This window comes from Ornithorhynchus anatinus, chromosome 2 (assembly GCF_004115215.2).
Source record: "Ornithorhynchus anatinus isolate Pmale09 chromosome 2, mOrnAna1.pri.v4, whole genome shotgun sequence".
Taxonomy (NCBI): domain Eukaryota; kingdom Metazoa; phylum Chordata; class Mammalia; order Monotremata; family Ornithorhynchidae; genus Ornithorhynchus; species Ornithorhynchus anatinus.
Genome location: NC_041729.1, coordinates 5931025 through 5952060, shown reverse-complemented (window position 1 = coordinate 5952060; position 21036 = coordinate 5931025). Strand labels below are relative to the sequence as shown.

Sequence of the window (21036 nt, the reverse complement as noted above, 5' to 3'; positions counted from 1 at the left end):
TCCTTCCCTAACCTCTCATGTCCACATCTTATTCTGTGGGCAAGTCCCTTCACTTCTCTGTGCCTCAGTGACCTCATCTGTCAAATGGGGATTAACTGTGAGCCTCACGTGGGACAACCTGATGACCCCGTATCTCCCCCAGCGCTTAGAACAGTGCTCTGCACATAGTAAGCACTTAACAAATACCAACATTATTATTGTTATTATTATTATTCTCCCTCCCTTCTGCATCACTTAGGCACTTGGGTCTCTAGCCCCCAAGCACCTTGATACTCACCCACCCTCCCGGTCCTTATGTAACATCCCCATACTCTCCTGCTTCCTCCTACCTGTAATTTATTTTATTGTCCGTCTCCCCCACTACACCGTAAGCTATTTAAGGGTAGAGATTCATTCATTAATACATTTTATCGAGCACTTCCTCTGGGCAGGGCACTGTTCTAAGCGCCTGGTACGATACAGCAATAAAGAGAAATAATCCCTGCCCACAGTGAGCTCACAGTATAGGGGTGGGGGGAGAAATCATTTTTCCCAACTCTATTACGCTTTCCCCAGCGCTACGTATTATGCTCTGCACGTAGCAAGCAATGACAGCGCTTAGTACGGTGCTCTGCACATAGTAAGCGCTCAATAAATACAATTGAATGACTGCTCTTTAAAGAAATCAACCTACTAAGGGGACTCTAAAGGCGGGGAGGGAGGGATTTTGGCTGGAGCTGAAGAGGAAAGTTGTTCCATAAAGGGGAAAGTTGGCCTGAACAACGGGTCGGGGATGAGAGAGTGGTGAGGGAGAAGCGGTGTGGTCCAGTGGGTAGAGCACGGGCCCGGGAGTCAGAAGGTCCTGGGTTCTAGTCCCGGCTCCGCCACTGTCTGCTGTGTGTCCTTGGGTAAGTCACTTCACTTTTCTGTGCCCAAGTTCCCTCCTCTGTAAAATGTAAAATGTGAGCCCCACGTGGGGCATGGATTGTGTCCAAACTGACTGATTTGTATCCATCACCCCCAGCGCTTAGAACAATGCCTGGCCCATAGTAAGTGCTTAACCAATACCATAATTATAATTATTAGGTATAATTAAAGATCAACCTGTTGTTGGTCCAGTGTAAGAGCACTGGCCTGGGAATCAGAAGATATGGGATCCATCCTGGTATTTTTTTGTTGTTTTAAGTGGTATTTGTTGAACACTTGCTATGGGCCAGGCCCTGTGTACTAAGCACCTGGGCAGATTCAATAGTATCTATTGAGCGCTTACTATGTGCAGAGCACTGTACTAAGCGCTTGAAGGTACTCAGGGTGGACACAGACCATGCCCCAAGTGGGGCTCACAGTCTTCACCCCCATTTTACAGATGAGGTAACAGATACAGAGAAGTGACTTGCCCAAGGTCACACAGCAGTCAAGGAGCAGACCCGGAATTAGAACCCAGGTCTCCTGACTCCCAGGATGGGGCTCTTTCCAGCAGACAACACTGCTTCTTTTTCTGCCTGCTAAGGCTATAACGTCACGGCTGAAATTTTCTGACCAAAGAACTACCCACGGAGTTCAGTCGTAATAATAATAATAATACTTGCAGTATTTGTTAAGTGCTTACTAATAATAATGATGGTATTTGTTAAGCGCTCACTATGTACCAAGCACTGTCCTAAGCATGGGGGTAGATAAAAGGTAATCAGGTTATCCCACGTGGGGCTCACAGTCTTCATCCCCATTTTCCAGATGAGGTCACTGAGGTCCAGAGAATAACAATAATAATAATAATAATGCTGGTATTTGTTAAGCACTTACTATGTGCAAAGCACCATTCTAAGCGCTGGGGTAGATACAGGGTCATCAGGTTGTCCCACGTGAGGCTCAGAGTTAATCCCCATTTTACAGATGAGGTAACTAAGGTCCAGAGAAGTGAAGTGACTTGCCCAAAGTCGCACAGCTGACAAATGGCGGAGCCGGGACTAGAACCCACCACCTCTGACTCCCCATCCCGAGCTCTTTCCACTGAGCCACTCTGCTTCTCCCAACATGTACTCTGTACTATGCGCCAGGCACTGTACTAAGTGCTGGGGTAGAGACAAGATAATCGGGTCAGACAGAGTCCCTGTCCCACATGGGGCTCGAAGACTTCGTCCCCACTTTACAGATGGGGTAACTGAGGCCCAGAGAAGTGAACCGACTTGCCCTAGGTCACACAGCATACAAGTGAAGCTGGGATTAGAACCCAGGTCCTCTGACTCCCGGGGTCGGGTTCCTTCCACGAGGCCAAGCTGCTTCTCCACAGGAATACTACTGTACTGCTCTGTACTCTCCCAAGCGCTCGATAAATACCACTGACTGGTGATCAATTTAGCCATGATGTTGGTATTTGTTAAGCGCTTACTTTGTGCAGAGCACTGTTCTAAGCGCTGGGGTAGATACAGGGTAACCAGGTTGTCCCATGTGAGGCTCACAGTCTTCACCCCCATTTTACAGATGAGGTCACTGGGGCCCAGAGAAGTGAAGTGACTTGCCCACAGTCACCCAGCTGACAAGGGGCAGAGTCGGGATACGAACCCATGACCTCTCACTCCCAAGCCCGGGCTCTTTCCACTGAGCCACGCTGCTTCTCTAAATGGGTCCTGTACATAAAAGCGATTTAGACCGTAAGCTCCCTGTGGGCAGGGAACCTGTCTACCAACTCTGTTCTACCGTACTCTCCCAAGCGCTTCGTACAGTGCTCTGCACACAGCAGGCGCTCAATAAATGTGAGCCCCCCAAGCGACAGATATGGTGGCCTGCTCGATTCTGCTCGTATCCACCCCAGCGATTAATATAATAATAATAATAATGTTGGTATTTGTTAAGCGCTTACTAGGTGCCGAGCACTGTTCTAAGCGCTGGGGTGGACATAGGGGAATCAGGTTGTCCCACGTGGGGCTCACAGTCTTAATCCCCATTTTACAGATGAGGGAACTGAGGCCCAGAGAAGTGAAGTGACTCGCCCACAGTCACACAGCTGACAAGTGGCCAGTGCCTGGCACTATATCATCATCACTATTAGAGAAGCAGCGTGGCTCGGTGGCAAGAACGCGGGCTTGGGAGTCAGAGGTCGTGGGTTCTAATCCCACCTCCGCCACTTATCAGCTGCGTGACTTCGGGCAAATCACTTAACGTCTCTCGGCCTCAGTGACCTCATCTGGAAAATGGGGATGAAGACCGTGAGCCCCACGTGGGACGATCCGATGACCCCGTATCTACCCCAGTGCTTAGAACAGTGCTTGGCACGTAGTGAGCACTTAAGAAATACTACAAAATGATTATTATTATTATTGCTACGCACTAGGAAAGATGCTGGCCCCCCGCTCTAAACGCTCATTGCAGTCCATGCCCCGGCAGGGAAAAGAGCAGTTAAAAGGCCCGGTGCTCACCACCAGCCCTGAAGTTGATTTTTCCACAGACCTGACTGGAAGCAGCGTGGCCTAGTGGTATTTGTCAAGCGCTTACTATGTGCCGAGCACTGTTCTAAGCACTGGGATAGATACAGGGTCAACGGGTTGTCCCACGTGAGGCTCACAGTGAATCCCCATTTTCCAGATGAGGTAACTGAGGCCCAGAGAAGTTACATGACTTGCCCACAGTCACCCAGCTGCCCATGACCTCTGACTCCCAAGCCCGGGCTCTTTCCACTGAGCCACGCTGCTTCTCTGGACAGAACATGGGCCTGGAAGTCAGAAGGCCCTGGGTTCAAATCCCGGCTCCGCCGCGTGTCTGCAGGGTGACCTCGGGCAAGTCACTTCACTTCTACGTGCCTCAGTTCCCTCCCTTGTGAAACGGCGATCAAGACTGCGAGTCCCGTGTCGGACAGGGACCGGGTCCAACCTGATTTGCTTGGGTGGCCCCCGGTGCTTAGTACAGTGCCTGGCACACAGTAAGCGCTTAACGACTAGCGAAAGTATTAGGATTATTTCCACACAGGTGCTCACTGAAGCCATTCAGGATGGGAGACTCTGGCCGCCTCCCCTTTTAGGGCTTCGCTTGGGAGGAGTGAGGGGAGGGGAGAAGAGAATGGCGAGGCCAAGGCCTGATAGCTGATGGAGGACCTCGACGCTAGTGGTTAGGAGCTTTCGTTTCCGACAAAATCATCGGCTTTAAAGCCCTCGACCGCCTCGCCCCCTCCTTCCTCGCTTCGCTGCTCTCGTACTCCGACCCGGCCCGCACGCTTCGCTCCTCTAATGCCGACCTTCTCACCGGGCCTCCAGCTCCTCTATCTCACCGCCGACCCCCCGCCCACGTCCTGCAACTCCCACCCCCTTCGTATCTTCGTTCGGTTGCATTTGCTGAGCGCTTACTGTGTGCAGAGCGCTGTGCTAACGGCTGGGGAGAGGAGGCTACAAGAACCAGACACATTCCCTGCCCACAGTGAACTCACAGTCTAGAGGGGGAGAGAGACATTCATAAATTAACATAAATAAATTACACTATCTCCACACCTTCAAAGCCTTACTATAAACCCATCCCCTCCAGGAGAACATCCCGACAGAGCCCTCACTTCCTCTTCTCCCACTCCCTCCTGCATCACCCTTGTGCTGGGCTTTGCACTCTTTATAATAATAACGTCGGTATTTATTAAGCGTTTACTATGTGTCGAGCACTGTTCTAAGCGCCGGGGTAGATACAGGGTAATCAGGTTGTCCCACGTGCCGCTCACAGACTCCATCCCCGTTTTACAGATGAGGTCACCGAGGCACCGAGAAGCGAAGCGCCTTGCCCAAAGTCACCCAGCTGACAGGCGGCGGAGCCGGGATTCGAACCCGTGACCTCTGACCCTCAGCCCTCCAGCACTTACATCATAATCCGTCGTTGATTTATGTCAACGAAAGCTCATTCCGGACAGGGAACACGGATGCCAACTCTCTTCTATTGCGCTCTGCCAAGCACTTAGTACAGGGCCCTGCGCAGAGTAAGCGCTCAATAAATACACTCGATTGACTGAAACAAGAATAAACAGGGAGCTCTCGGAGGTTTCTAAGGCGGGGAGTGAGGGGTTCCAAATGGCGTCTTACAAAGGTGATGTTGGGGGGGGGGGGACACACCAACAAATAGGCTGTTACAATAAACCAGTCATATGAGGCTTTGAACCTAGGAGGGTTCTAACTGGAAGAGCGAGATTTGTTCATTCATTCATTCAACAGTATTTATTGAGCGCTTACTACGATAATGATAACGATGGCATTTGTTAAGCACTTACTATGTGCAAAGCACCGTTCTAAGCGCTGGGTGGGGGGAATACAAGGTGATCAGGTTGTCCCATGTGGGGCTCACAGTCTTCTTCACTTGTCAGCTGTGTGACTGTGGGCAAGTCACTTAGCTTCTCCGTGCCTCGGTGACCTCATCTATAAAATGGGGATTAAGACCGTGAGCCTCACGTGGGACGACCTGACGACCCTGTCTCTCCCCCAGCACTTGGGATAGTTATTAATTCCCATTTTACAGATGAGGGAACTGAGGCCCAGAGAAGTGAAGCGACTTGCCCCAAGTCACACAGCGGGCAAGCGGCGGGCTGGGATTAGAACCCACGACCTCTGACTCCCAAACCCGGGCTCTTTCCCCTGAGCCGCGCTGCTTCTCAATGTGCTTCTACTAGGTGCAGAGCACCGGACTAAGCGCTTGGAATGTACAATTCGATAACAGATGGAGACAATCCCCGCCCAGTGACGGGCTCACGGTCTAAAGGGGAAACGTTAGAGGAAGAACTGGTTCAAAGGTGACAATAAGGTTGCCGGCCGAGGCAGGGAGGATAGTGATGTTGTTAAGAGTGATAGGAAAGTTAGATGAATAAGGATGAGGAGGGAGGGATGAGGTGTTCGGCCTTTGCCATTCTGTTTATTAATAATAATCATCATCATAATAATAACTATGTTGGTATTTGTTAAGCGCTTCCTATGTGCAGAGCACTGTTCTAAGCGCCGGGGGGGGATACAGGGGAATCAGAATGTCCCACGAGAGGCTCACAGTCTTAATCCCCATTTTACAGATGAGGTCACTGAGGCCCAGAGAAGCGAAGCGACTTGCCCACAGTGACACAGCTGACAAGTGGCAGAGCCGGGATTCGAACCCGTGACCTCTGACTCCCAAGCCCGGGTTCTTTCCACTGAGCCACGCTGCTTCTCCCCATGGGTCACCCTGGGAGCCGGGGGAAATGAAGAGGTCAGAATAATCATCATCATGGTGTGTGTCACGCGCTTACGGTGCGCCCAGCACTCTTCTAAGCACTGGGGTTAGATAGAAGGGTGTCAGGTTGGACGCGGTCCCTGTCCCCCATGGGGCTCACACTCTCAATCCCCATTTCCCAGATGAGGTGACCGAGGCCCCGACGAGTGAAGTGACTGGCCCAAGGTAATAATAATAATAATGTTGGTATTTGTTAAGCGCTTACTATGCGCCAAGCACTGTTCTGGGGAAATAATAATAATAATAATAATGTTGGCATTTGTTAAGCGCTTACTATGTGCCGAGCACTGTTCTAAGCACTGGGGTAGACACGGGGGAATCAGGTCGTCCCACGTGGGGCTCACAGTCTTAATCCCCATTTTACAGATGAGGTAACTGAGGCCCGGAGAAGTTAAGTGACTTGCCCACAGTCACACAGCTGACAAGTGGCCGAGCCGGGATTCGAACCCGTGACCTCTGACTCCAGAGCCCGTGCTCTTTCCACTGAGCCACGCTGCTTCTCATACAAGATACAAGATACAAGAGCATCAGGTTGTCCCACGTGGGGCTCGCAGTCTTCATCCCCATTTTCCAGACGAGGGAACTGAGGCCCAGAGAAGTGAAGTGACTTGCCCACAGTCACACAGCGGACTAGCGGGCGGAGCTGGGATTAGAACCCCCGACCTCTAGACTCCCAAGCCCGGCCTCTTTCCACTGGTCCGTGCTGAGGGCCGCCCAGCAGACACGTGGTGGAGCCGGGATTAGAACCCAGGTCCTTCAGACTCCCAGGCCCAGGGTCTATCGGCTGAGCTACGCTGAGAACGAGACAACTGATTGCTCTCGGGGTGGGTGGCGAATCGAGGTGAATGGATGATCTTCCCCAGCGAACGGGTTCCATTTACTGGGCACTTGCTGGGTGCAGAACACTGCTCTAAGCGCTCAGGGGAGTGAAACACAACAGAGTGATAATGTTGGCATTTGTTAAGCGCTTACTATGTGCCAGGCACTGTTCTAAGCGCTGGGGGAGATACAGGGTCATCAGGTCGTCCCCCGTGAGGCTCACAGTCTTCATCCCCATTTTACAGATGAGGTAAGTGAGGCACAGAGAAGTGAAGTGACTCGCCCAAAGTCACACAGCTGACAAGCGGCAGAGCCGGGAGTCGAACCCATGACCTCCGGCTCCGAAGCCCCGGCTCTTTCCACTGAGCCACGCTGCTGGACACATTCCCATCCCACAAGACTCTTTCATCCGGGAGGGATAAGCGGACATTAAGATGAATAAATTACAGATACGGACCCAAAGTGAACGAGTTAAAGTAGGAGGGGGTTAGGTGACTGAGCGCTTTAAAGCGTGGCTCAGTGGAACGAGCCCGGGCTTGGAAGTCAGAGGTCGTGGGTTCTAATCCCGCTCCGCCACTTGTCGGCTGTGTGACTGTGGGCAAGTCACTTCCCTTCTCTGGGCCTCAGTTCCCTCATCTGTAAAATGGGGATGAAGAGTGGGAGCCCCATGCGGGACAACCTGGTCAGCTCTTGTATCTCCCCTCAGCGCTTAGAACAATGCTTTGCACATAGTAAGCGCTTAATACCATTATTATTATTATTATTATTAAAGCCGATGGTAAGGAATTTCTGATAGGCACGGAGGTGGATGGGCAACCACTGGAGGTTCTTGAGGAGTGGGGAGACATGTGAAGCAGCGTGGCTTAGTGGAAAGAGCCCGGGCTTGGGAGACAGCGGTCGTGGGTTCTGATCCCGGCTCCGCCGCTCGTCAGCTGTGTGACCTTGGGCAAGTCACTTCGCTTCTCTGGGCCTCAGTTCCCTCATCTGGAAAATGGGGATGAAGACCGTGAGCCCCACGTGGGACGACCCGATCACCTCGTATCTACCCCAGCGCTTAGGACGGTGCTTGGCGCATAGTAAGCGCTTTACAAATACCAACATTATTATCATGGCCCGCGTAGTTTTTCGTAGAAAAACAATCCAGGCAGCAGAGCGAAGGAGGGACTGGAGTGGGGAGAGACGGGAGGCAGGGAGGTCGACGAGGAGAGGCAGAGGCAGGAACTTAAGGCCGTTCATTCATTCATTCATTCATCAGTATTTATTGGGCGCTTACTATGTGCAGAGCACTGGATTAAGCGCTTGGAACGGACAGTTCGGCAACAGATAGAGACAATCCCTGCCCAGTGGCGGGCTCCCGGTCTAAACGGGGATTACAACGACAAGCGGCCCGGGCTGGCTAAAACTGCATTTATTGCGTCGCCGAGCCGCAGAAACTCTGGCATCCCGCACCTCCACTATCTTCTCCAATTCATTTTCCGGGGGTAAACATTGGGAATGTGTTTCTGTGGGCTAAAGCCTGGGCCCAGGTCCTGCCTTGGGGCTTTATCGAGAGCAGGCGGGGACCGGAGGGGCCCAGCGGCCACCGTGGGACCCGAGGCAGCCGCGATTCCATCACGGGCCCACGTTCAGCCTCTCGGTTGCCCCACGGATATTCATTCAATAGTATTTATTGAGCGTTTACTATGTGCAGAGCGCTGTACTAAGCGCTTGGGATATTGACCGGAAAGGGCTTTCTCCGCCACTCCGCCCGACTCACGTCCTCGAATGTTTTACTTTGTATATTCCACGGCTTTTCCTTCCTGTCCCCCACTCCCCCGTTGACTTTTTTTTGGCTCGATTAAATATATCTCTATCTATATAGGGAAGCGACCCGGCATTGTGGATAGAACTCAGGCCTGGGAGTCAGAAGGTCACGGTTTTTAATCTCATCTCTGTCACTTGTCCGCTGCGCGGCCTTGGGCAAGTCACTTCACTTCCCTGTGCCTCAGTTACCTCATCTGTAAAATGGGGATTGAGACTCAGAGTCCCACGTGGGACACGGACGGCCGCCGACCTGATCTGCTTATGATAATAACGTCGGTATCTGTTAAGCACTTACTCTGCGCAGAGCACTGCTCTAAGCGCTGGGGGAGATACAGGGTCATCAGGTTGTCCCACGTGAGGCTCGCAGTCTTAATCCCCATTTGACAGATGAGGGAACTGAGGCCCAGAGAAGTGAGGTGACTGGCCCACGGTCCCACAGCTGACGAGGGGCAGAACCAGGATTCGAACCCATGACCTCTGACTCCCAGGCCCGGGCTCTTGCCACTGAACCGCGCTGCTTATTTCCACCCCAGCGCTTAGTACGGTGCCTGGCACATAGTGAGCGCTTAACAAATACCATCGTTATCATTCGAAGTATTACCCGATTTTAGATTTGGATTGGCCACTGCGCTTTTATGCGAAAATCTCCTGAGAATCGGTTCAAGCTGTCTTTTACGGATAATTTCTCACGCTGGCCTTCAGAAGAGTAAACAGCAGCGGAATTTTATATTTCCCTGGTAACCGAACGAAAGGACTAATAAGCTCAATTTACCTGTAGAGAAAAGAGGGTATCCTGTAGGAGGACAGGGAAGGGGCTTTCTTCCTTTTGGTAAATTTATAGAATCCCTCTCCATTTGCAAGGATATTAGGAAAGAGGCCATACGGACGTGGGGAATTCTTCACTACGGTTGGGGCTTTCTTCCTTTCGGTAAATTTATAAAATCCCTCTCCACTGGCAAGGATATTAGTAAAGAGGCCATACGGACGTGGGGAATTCTTCACTACGGTTGCAAATTAGCTCGTCAAATTGATCTCTCTTCACACTGACTTTGACATTATTCATTCATTCGTTCAATAGTATCTATCGAGCGCTTACTAGGTGCAGAGCACTGGACTAAGCGCTTGGAATGGACACTACGTTCTTGGACGGTGACGTCCTTTTCAACCAAGTTACTCGCCGGCAAAACCCAACTACAAGTTAAGCTCTCCGAGCTAAAACTTCGAAGTGGTGATTGAGTTGGATGATAATCACTTGAGACTCCCTTTAATGGGATTTATACACACCCACCCACATCTCATCGACAGTGCTATTTATTAACAAGTTCTGGCTGCGTGCAGAGCACTGTACTAGGCGCTCGGGAGAGTTCTAGAGCAGCAGCGCGGCTCAGTGGAAAGAGCACGGGCTTGGAAGTCAGAGGTTGGTATTTGTTAGGCGCTTCCTCTGTGCAGAGCACTGTTCTAAGCGCTGGGAGAGATACAGGGTCATCAGGTTGTCCCACGTGAGGCTCACAGTCGATCCCCATTTTCCAGAGGAGGGAACTGAGGCACAGAGAAGCGAAGTGACTTGCCCCCGGTCACCCAGCTGACGAGGGGCAGAGCCGGGATTCGAACCCATGACCTCTGACTCCAAAGCCCGTGCCCTTTCCACTGAGCCACGCTGCAGAGGGCATGGGTCGGAATCCCTGCTCTGCCACTTGGCAGCGGTGTGACTTTGGGCAAGTCACTTAAGTTCTCTGTGCCTCAGTTGCCTCCTCTGTAAAATGGGGGTGAAGACTGGGAGCCCCACGTGGGACATCCTCATTCCCCTGTATCTCCCCCAGCGCTTAGAACGGTGCTCTGCACATAGTAAGCGCTTAACAAACACCAGCATTATTATTACAATGCCAACAGACTTGTTCCCTACCCACAGACAACTAATGTCTAATCTACCCAATCTACTGGGTTCCTAATCAGGGAGAGATTAAAAGTCTGCAGTTTTCTTAAGATTTCCTTAAGGAATCCTTGTTCGGAAACACGTCGTTTCAGGGAGGGATTAGCTCTGCAGCTTTTTTTTGGATTTCCTTAAGGAATCTCTGTTCAGAAACACCTGGTTTGGGTCCACCGAATGACAACACGTATGACATCTTCACCCTATTTATTTTATTTTGTTTAATGAGATGTACAGCACCCTGATTCCATTTAGTTGCCACCGTTTTTACGAGATGTTCTTCCCCTCGACTCTATCGATCGCCACCGTTCTCGTCCGTCCGTCTCCCCCGATCAGACCGTGAGCCCGTCAAAGGGCGGGGACCGTCTCTATCGGTTGCCGACTCGTCCATTCCAAGCGCTTAGTCCAGTGCTCTGCACAGAGTAAGCGCTCAATAAATACTATTGAATAAATGGGAGCACATGACGTGAAGAGCTGTTTCTGACGCCTCTTAAATTACTCTTTTTACGGAGTTCCCGAGTCCGGGCTACAAGTGAGGTGAATTTATATGATGTTGTCTTGCTTTTGTCCGTCCGTCTCCCCCGATTAGCCTGGGAGCCCGTCGTTGGGCAGGGACGGTCTCTATCTGTTGCCCGATTGGCCATTCCAAGCGCTCAGTACGGTGCTCTGCACACAGTAAGCGCTCAATAAATACTACCGAATGAATGAATAAATCGAGGCAGTGAAGACTAACACTAGGTCGGCTCCTGGTCTAGAGGTAACAGCCTTCACACATCCCAGCCACACCTGCTAGGATCTAAATTGGGGCCACACTCCTTATAATCTAAATTCAGACCCTAGAGTACCTGGGGCAAGTCACTTCACTTCCCCGGGTCTCATTTTCCCCCTCTGGAAAATGGGCTTTTATATCCCCGATTCTATTTTCTATTTCCATGATTCTATTTATCTCGATGATGTTGCCTTGTTTTGTCCCGTTGTGCTTTGCCGTCTGACTCCCCCGTTTAGACCGTGAGCCCGGCATCGGGCAGGGATGGTCTCCAGCTGTTGCCGAACTGTACATGCCAGGCGCCTAGTACAGTGCTCTGCACGGAGTAAACGCTCGATAAATACTAGTGAGAAGCATAGTGGCTCAGTGGAAAGAGCCCGGGCTTGGGAGTCAGAGATCGTGGGTTCGAATCCCGGCTCTGCCGCCTGTCAGCTGGGTGACTGTGGGCGAGTCACTTCACTTCTCTGGGCCTCGGTGAGCTCATCTGTAAAATGGCGATGAAGACTTTGAGCCCCACGTGGGACAACCTGATGACCCTGTATCTACCCCAGGGCTTAGAACAGTGCTCTGCACCTAGTAAGCGCTTAACAAATGCCAACATTATTATTATTATTATTATTATTATTACTATTGATTACCCATTCCCCCTCCCCCTTAGACTGTGAGGCCCAAGAGCGACGGGGACCGGATCTGACCTTCATTCATTCAGTAGTATTTATTGCGCGCTTACTACGTGCGGAGCACTGTACTGAGCGCTTGGAATGTACAAGCTTGGAACCGTTTAGCACGCCGTAAGCTCTCAGATACCATAACTACCACTATTAAATGATTGGCAAAACAGCAAATTTAAAAGGCCTATTAACGGCTTTTTCCGCTCAGGCTTTTTCTGGAAGGTCATCAGTAGGAGATGCCGGAAATAAGGGAGCCAGAGGTCCTGGGTTCAAATCCCGGCTCAGCCGCTTGTCAGCTGGGTGACTCTGGGCGAGTCACTTCACTTCTCTGGGCCTCAGTTTCCTCATCTGTCAAATGGGGATGAAGACTGTGAGCCCCACGTGGGACAACCCGATCACCTCGTATGCTCCCCAGCGTTTAGAACAGTGCTTTGCACCTAGTAAGCGCTTAGAGAAGCAGCGTGGCTCAGTGGAGAAGAGCCCGGGCTTGGGAACCAGAGGTCATGGGTTCGAATCCCGGATCTGCCACTGGGCAGCCGTGTGACTGTGGGCAAGTCACTTGACTTCTCTGTGCCTCAGTTCCCTCATCTGTAAAATGGGGATTAACTGTGAGCCTCACGTGGGACACCCTGATTCCCCTGTATCTACCCAGCACTTTACAACTGTGCTCTGCACATAGTAAGCGCTTAACAAATACCAACGTTAGCATTAACAAATGCCATCATCATTATTATTATTATCATGAGGCCTCTCTGCCTTTCCCTTCACTCCCACCTTTCCATTCTGATAGATCCAGGAATCGGATAGCCTTGATGGACTCGCTTTGGATTTCTCGAACGGGACGTAATTATTAACAAATGCCATCATTATTATTATTATCATGAGGCCTCTCTGCCTTTCCCTTCACTCCCACCTTTCCGTTCTGATAGATCCAGGAATCGGATAGCCTTGATGGACTCGCTTTGGATTTCTCGAACGGAACCGATCCCACCCAGGAAAAGTTACGGGGCATCGAGGCAGCGGAGAACGGTCGAAGCCCTTCTACCCCACCCAGACGTTTCCCCGGGCCACCTTACTGCGGCCTTTAGACCGTGCGCGTCGAAGAGGCCTGTTCCGACGCAGCCGAAACGTCCGGCCTCGAATTGAATCCACTACCAGAAGTCACACGTTGAGCGTCGGGAACGTGAGCCAGGTTGGATTCCGTTCCGGTGCTTCGTTCCCTGATCCCCGGCCCCTCGGCCGCACACACTTCTGCGGGACCGGAGGTCGGGACGGGAGCTTTTTGGGGATTTTTTTTTTAATTACTAAGATGGCTCGATGAAAAGGCCGAAAGGGGTGAAGGCCAGGCCTCGTGTCCGACTGTTTTCGAGTGTCACCTCCCTCTGGGGCACCCGACGCGAGGTTGAGAAGAGGTTGCATTTCGACAGGCCTCGGAAACAGACGATCACGCGGGGCCGGGGGTGGGGGGAAGCCGCACCGTACCCATCCACGGGGTTTTCTGGGGGGGGGTGCGGCGGGAGAGGGGGTGACGGCCGGTCCCCCCCCATCCGAAGCTCTCAGATGGTCCCCTGGAGATGTACACGCACCCCGACACACACACAGACACACCGGGACACACAGACACTTGGACACACAATCCACTTTTTGGGGGTGGGGGTGGGAGTGGTGTGTGACAGCCGGTCCCCCCCATCCGAAGCTCTCAGATGGTCCCCTGGAGATGTACATGCACCCCAGCACGCGCACACACAGACACGCCTGGACCCCCCACCCCCATCCACCAGGATACACACACACACCTGGACACGCAATCCCTGTTTTTTGGGGGGGGCGGGGGGCTTGAAAACTGGTCCCCCACATCCGAAGCTCCCCGATGGGCCCCTGGAGATGTGCGTGGCCCCCCCCAGGGACACACGCACACAGACATAAAATCCCCTTTTTTGGGGGGGGATGGTTTGGGAGGAGGGGGATGACAGCCGGTCCCCCACATCCGAAGCTCCCAGAAGGGTCCCTGGAGATGCGCGTGGCCCCCGGACACACACACAAGCACACATACCGGGACACACACACACCTGGACACACAATCCATGTTTCTTTTTTTTTTTTTGAGGGGGGGGGCAGCCGGTTCCCCACATCTGAAGCAACCAGGTGGGCCCCTGGAGATGCACGTGGGCCCCCGGACACACACGCACACCTGGACACGCAATCCCGCGTGGCTCGGTGGGAAGAGCGCGGCCTTGGGGGTCAGAGGTCGTGGGTTCGAATGCCGCCCCTGCCACTTGTCAGCTGGTGAGGCTGTCCCATGTGGGGCTCACAGTCTTAATCACTTGTCAGCTGGGTGACTGTGGGCGAGTCGCTTCACTTCTCTGGGCCTCAGTTCCCTCATCTGTAAAATGGGGATGAAGACTGGGAGCCTCACGGGGGACGACCTGACGACCCTGTATCTCCCCCAGCGCTTAGAACAGAACTCTGCCTGTGGTAAGCGCTTAACAAATACCAACATTATTATTATTATTATTATTACCCCAGCGCTTAGAACAGTGCTCTGCATATTGTAAGCGCTCACAAATACCAACATTATTATTATTTTCTGGGGGGGGAGCAACCGGTCCCCCCCATCCGAAGCTCCCAGATGGGCGCCCGGAGATGCGCGCGGGCCCTGGGACAGACACACAGACACCCCCCGGGTCACACAGACACACACATGGCTCAGTGGCAAGAGCCCGGGCTTGGGAGTCAGAGGTCACGAGTTCGACTCCCGCCTCTGCCACTTGTCAGCTGTGTGACTGTGGGCGAGTCACTTCACTGTGCCTCAGTTCCCTCATCTGTCAAAATGGGATTCACCGTGAGCCTCACGTGGGACGACCCGATTCCCCTGCATCTCCCCCAGCGCTTGGCACAGCGTTCTGCACGTAGTAAGCGCTTCACAAATACCAACGTTATATTATTATTACTTCCCTTCTCTGGGCCTCAGTTCCCTCGTCTGTCAAATGGGATATTATTATTACTTCCCTTCTCTGTCCCTCAGTGGCCTCGTCTGTCAAATGGGGGCGAAGACCGTGAGCCTCACGTGGGCCCACCCGATGACCCTGCATCTCCCCCAGCGCTTAGCACAGCGCTCTGCACGTAGTAAGCGCTTCACAAATACCAACATTATATGATTATTACTTCCCTTCTCTGCGCCTCGGTTCCCTCATCCGTCCGATGGGGATGAAGACCGTGAGCCTCACAGATCCCAACATGACAGAGAGAGGCCGAGTGAGCCCCCTCCCCTCGGGGGCAGGGGAACCGACGGTGAGGGGGGTCTCTCCCCGCGGCCCCACCGTCCATCCCAAGCGCTCGGTCCGGCGTCCCGTACACAGTCAGCGCTCAATAAAGGCGATGGAGTGAACGAAAGGAGGCTCGGGGAGGGGGTGGGAAAGGGTGGGCCCGGGCAGGGCGTGCGCGTTAGGGGGGTGTCGGGTGGGTCAGCTCGTCGGGAGGGGGGGGGGGGGGGTCTCTGACCTCCAGCTTGTCGGTGAGCTCCCGGTGCATCCTCTCGTACTGTCGGCTCATGTCCTGGTTCCTGCGGAGCAGAGCCCGGCCCAGCCGAGCCGCCAGCCGCAGGTCCCTCTCCTTCTCCCGGATGGCTCGCACCAGCTCCGGACCCGCCTCGCCCGAGGGATGCCCCCCTCCCCAAAGAGGATGCCCCGGGCCCGCAGGAGGACGATGCCCCGGTCCAACGGGAGGATGCCCCGGTCCCCCAAAAGGATGCTCCGGGCTCGAAGGAGGAGGATGCTCCGATCCAACGGGAGGATGCCCCGGTCCCCCAGAAGGATGCTCCGGGCTCGGAGGAGGAGGATGCACCGGTCCAACGGGAGGATGCCCCGGTCCCCCAGAAGGATGCTCCGGGCTCGGAGGAGGAGGATGCACCGGTCCAACGGGAGGATGCCCCGGTCCCCCAAGAGGATGCTCCGGGCTCGGAGGAGGAGGATGCTCCGATCCAACGGGAGGATGCCCCGGTCCCCCAAAAGGATGCTCCGGGCTCGGAGGAGGATGCACCGGTCCAACGGGAGGATGCCCCGGGCTCGGAGGAGGAGGATGCACGGGAGGGATCCTCTGCAGGACCGGCTCCTCCTCCTCCTGGTCCTGCCGGTCCCGGTCCGGCTCCCCGGCTGCGGGGGCAGGTGCGGGGAGAGGTTGGGCGTGCGGGTCCATGCGGCGGCCGGCGCTGTCCGTCCCCGCCGAGGCTGATCGGCCTCCCGGCCCCGTCGCCGACATGGAGGCCGGCGACGACACCACGACGACGACGACGACGACGGAGGAGGAGGCTTCTCTCCCCCCTCCTCCCCCCTCCCCCGGGGGCTGCAGCGGAGGCGGCACCGGGACGGGCTCGGGGGCTCCGGCCGTGCGGGGGAGGGGACGAGGACCGGAGGGGAAGGGACGGTGTCGGGGGGGACGTCGAGGGCTCAGCCGCCTCGCTGCGGCCGCTGCAACGCCGGCTGCACCCGGGACCGGGCTAGCGTCGGGGCCGGGGGACGCCCCGAGGCGCGGAGCCGCTCCATGGCCCTCGGAGGGGCGGCGGGGGTCGCCGGCTGCGGCGCGGGGTGCAGGGGAGCTCGGGGAGGCTGCACATGGGCCCTGCGGAGCCCGAGCCCGAGCTGCAGCCCCGTCCTCTCCCCCGAGAGGCCCCACCCCCTCCCCGGAGGACACGCCCACAACCAGGAGAATAATCAAGTGGGGGAAATCGGGTAATAATAATAATAATAATAATAATAATAATAACGTTGGGAGTTGTTAAGCGCTTACTAGGTGCCGAGCACTGTTCTAAGCGCTGGGGTAGACACGGGGGGAATCAGGTGTCCCACGTGGGACTCCCCATTTTCCAGATGAGGGAACTGAGGCCCAGAGAAGTGGAGTGACTCGCCCACCGTCGCCCAGCCGCCAAGGGGCCGAGCTGGGATTCGAACTCATGAGCCCTGACTCCAAAGCCCGGGCTCTTTCCACGGAGCCACGCTGAGTGGGATCGGAGGTCACGGCCTTCGCATCCCAGCTCTGCCACTTCATACCAGCGCTTAGAACAGTGCTCCAGCGCTTAGAACAGTGCTCGGCACATAGTAAGCGCTTAACAAATACCAACATTATCATTATAATAATAATAATGTCGGTATGGGTTGAGCGCTTACTGCCGACTTGTTCATCCCAAGCGCTTAGTACAGCGCTCGGCACAGAGGTGAGCGCTCCGTAAATACTATGGAATGAATGCATGAAGGAATACTAGCAGAAGAAGCCCGCAGAAGCAGCGTGGCTCCGTGGAAAGAGCCCGGGCTTTGGAGTCAGGGCTCCTGAGTTCGGATCCCAGCTCGGCCACTTGTCGGCTGGGTGACGGTGGGCGAGTCGCTTCACTTCTCTGGGCCTCAGTTCCCTCATCTGTCAAATGGGGATGAAGACCGGGAGCCCCACGTGGGACGACCTGATTCCCCTGTGTCCCCCCCAGCGCTTAGAACAGTGCTCGGCACCTGGTAAGCGCTTAACAAATACCAACATTATTATTATTCCCTCATCCGTCAAATGGGGATGAAGACCGGGAGCCCCACGTGGGACGACCTGATTCCCCTGTCTCTCCCCCAGCGCTTAGAACAGTGCTCGGCACCTGGTAAGCGCTTAACAAATACCAACATTATTATTATTATTATTATTCCCTCATCTGTCAAATGGGGATGAAGACCGTGAGCCCCACGTGGGACGACCTGATTCCCCTGTCTCTCCCCCAGCGCTTAGAACAGTGCTCGGCACCTAGTAAGCGCTTAACACATACCAACATTATACAAGGGCCGCAGGTTGTCCCCCGGGGAGGCTCCCAGTCCGCATCCCCATTTCCATAATGATACTGATGTTGGCTAGGTGCGGAGCACTGCTCTAAGTGCTGGGGGAGATACAGGGTCATCATCTCCATTTTATTAATAATAATAATAATGTTGGTATTTGTTAAGCGCTGGCTAGGTGCAGAGCACTGCTCTAAGCGCTGGGGGAGGTCCGGGGTCATCAGGTTGGCCCACAGGAGGCTCACTGTTAATCCCCATTTTAATAATGATAATGTGGGTATTTGTTAAGCGCTGGCTTTGTGCGGAGCACTGGTCTAAGCGCTGGGGGAGATACAGGGTGATCATCTCCATTTTCATAATAATAATAACGTTGGTATTTGTTAAGCGCTGGCTAGGTGCAGAGCACTGGTCTAAGCGCTGGGGAAGATACAGGGTGATCATCTCCATTTTCATAATAATAATAATGTTGGTATTTGTTAAGCGCTGGGTAAGTGCAGAGCACTGCTCTAAGCGCTGGGGGAGATCCAGGGTCATCAGGTGGGCCCACGTGAGGCTCACAGTCCTCATCCCCATTTTAATAATGATAATAATGTTGGTATTTGTTAAGCGCTTACTATCTAAGCGCTGGGGAGATCCAGGGTCATCAGGTTGTCCCCCGTGAGGCTCCCAGTCTGCATCCCCATTTCCATAACGATAATAATGTTGGTATTTGTTAAGCGCTGGCTAGGTGCAGAGCACTGCTCTAAGCGCTGGGGGAGATACAGGGTCGTCATCTCCATTTCAATAATAACAATAATAATGTTGGTATTTGTTAAGCGCTTACTCTGTGCAGAGCACGGGTCTAAGCGCTGGGGGTTAGGTCGTCAGGTTGTTCCTCGTGAGGCTGACAGTTAATCCCCATTTTACAGAGGAGGTAACTGAGGCACAGAGAAGTTAAGTGACTTGCCCACAGTCACACAGGATCATCAGGTTGTCCCCCGTGAGGCTCCCAGTCCCCATCCCCATTTTAATAATAATAATAATGTTGGTATTTGTTAAGCGCTTACTGTGTGCAGAGCACCGTTCTGAGCGCTGGGGGAGAGGCAGGGTCATCAGGTTGGCCCACAGGAGGCTCGCAGTCTGAATCCCCATTTTACAGACGAGGGAACTGAGGCACAGCTGACGTGTGGCGGAGGCGGGATTCGAACTCACGACCTCTGACTCCCAAGCCCGGGCCCTTGCCACCGAGCCACGAGGCCCCACCCCTCCACCCCACATCCACGCCCCCTTCCCACTGGCGACGGAGCGGGGGCCCTCGTGGCTCGGTGGCAAGAGCCCGGGCTTGGGAGTCAGAGGTCATGGGTTCGAATCCCGGCTCTGCCACTCGTCAGCTGGGTGACTGTGGGCGAGTCACTTCACTTCTCTGGGCCTCAGTGACCTCCCCTGCAAAATGGGGATGAAGACGGAGCCCCATGAGGGATAACCTGATGACCTTGTATCCTCCCCAGCGCTTAGACCAGTGCTCTGCACATAGTAAGCGCTTAACAAGTACCTCCATTATGATTATTATTAAAAGGAGGATGAAGACGGTGAGCCCCAGGAGGGACAAACTGATGACCTTGTATCCCTCCCAGCGCTTAGAACAGTGCTTGGCACACAGTAAGCGCTTAACAGAGACCAACATTATTAGAGAAGCAACGTGGCTCAGTGGAACGACCACGGGTTGGGGAGTCAGAGGTCGGGGGTTCGAATTCCGGCTCTGCCACTTGTCAACTGTGGGACTGTGGGCAAGTCCCTTCACTTCTCTGGGCCTCAGTTCTCTCATCTGTCAAATGGGGATGAAGACTGGGAGTCCCACGGGGGACAATCTCGTAATAACAATAATAATGTTGGTATTTGTTAAGCGCTTTCCCTGTGCCGAGCACTGTTCTAAGCGCTGGGGGAGATACAGGGTCATCAGGTGGGGCTCACAGTTTTTGATCTCTCCCAGCGCTTAGAACAGTGCTCGGCACATAGTAAGCGCTTAACAAATACCAACATTATTAAGTCACTTCACTTCTCTGGGCCTCAGGGACCTCATCTGTCAAATGGGGATGAAGACTGAAGCCTCAAGACCAACATTATTATTATTATTATTATTACTACGCGTAGGAGGCCCCGCCCCCTTTCCCCTTCCCCGCCCCTCCAGTGGGAGGCCCCGCCCCTTGCCCCTACTGCGGCTGCGCGAGGCCCCGCCCCTCCCTCTCGCCCGTCTCCCTCCCACCCCCCCCTTTTCCCTCCCACGGCGGCTGCGCGGTGGCGCGCGCCTGACGCGCGAGCCTCCCCCTCCCCCCCACCTTCCCTCCCACGGCGGCTGCGCGGTGGCGCGCGCCTGACGCGCGAGCCTCCCCCTCCCCCCCCACCTTCCCTCCCACGGCGGCTGCGCGGTGGCGCGCGCCTGACGCGCGAGCCTCCCCCTCCCCCCCACCTTCCCTCCCACGGCGGCTGCGCGGTGGCGCGCGGCTGACGCGCGAGCCTCCCCCTCCCCCCCCCAGCCCTTGACGTCATCACCTTGCTAGTGGTTAAGCGCTTACTCTGTACCAAGCACTGTTCTAAGCGCTGGCCTAGATCCAAGGTCATCAGCTTGTCCCATTGAGGGCTCCCAGTCTTCATCCCCATTTTCCAGATGAGGTCGCTGAGGCCCAGAGAATAAGAATAATAATGTTGGTATTTGTGAAGCGCTTACTATGTGCAGAGCACTGTTCTAAGCGCCGGGATAGATCCAAGGTCATCAGCTTGTCCCATTGAGGGCTCCCAGTCTTCATCCCCATTTTCCAGATGAGGTCGCTGAGGCCCAGAGAATAAGAATAATAATAATAATGTTGGTATTTGTGAAGGGCTTACTATGTGCAGAGCACTGTTCTAACCGCTGGGCTAGATCCAAGGTCATCAGCTTGTCCCATTGAGGGCTCCCAGTCTTCATCCCCATTTTCCAGATGAGGTCGCTGAGGCCCAGAGAATAAGAATAATAATGTTGGTATTTGTGAAGCGCTTACTATGTGCAGAGCACTGTTCTAAGCGCCGGGATAGATC

The 21036-nt window shown here is 54.1% G+C and overlaps 1 protein-coding gene across 1 annotated transcript in view; it reads right to left on the bottom strand.

Moving 5' to 3' along the window:
* Window positions 1-16502, bottom strand: part of BICDL1 (BICD family like cargo adaptor 1) — a 107323-nt gene extending 90821 nt beyond the window's left edge. Inside the window, exon 1 of the mRNA XM_029058673.2 lies at window positions 15686-16502. Coding sequence (XP_028914506.1) covers window positions 15686-16441 — 756 coding nt within the window. The 5' untranslated portion in view covers window positions 16442-16502. The remainder of the gene's footprint in view (window positions 1-15685) is intronic.
* Window positions 16503-21036: the final 4534 nt, after the last annotated feature.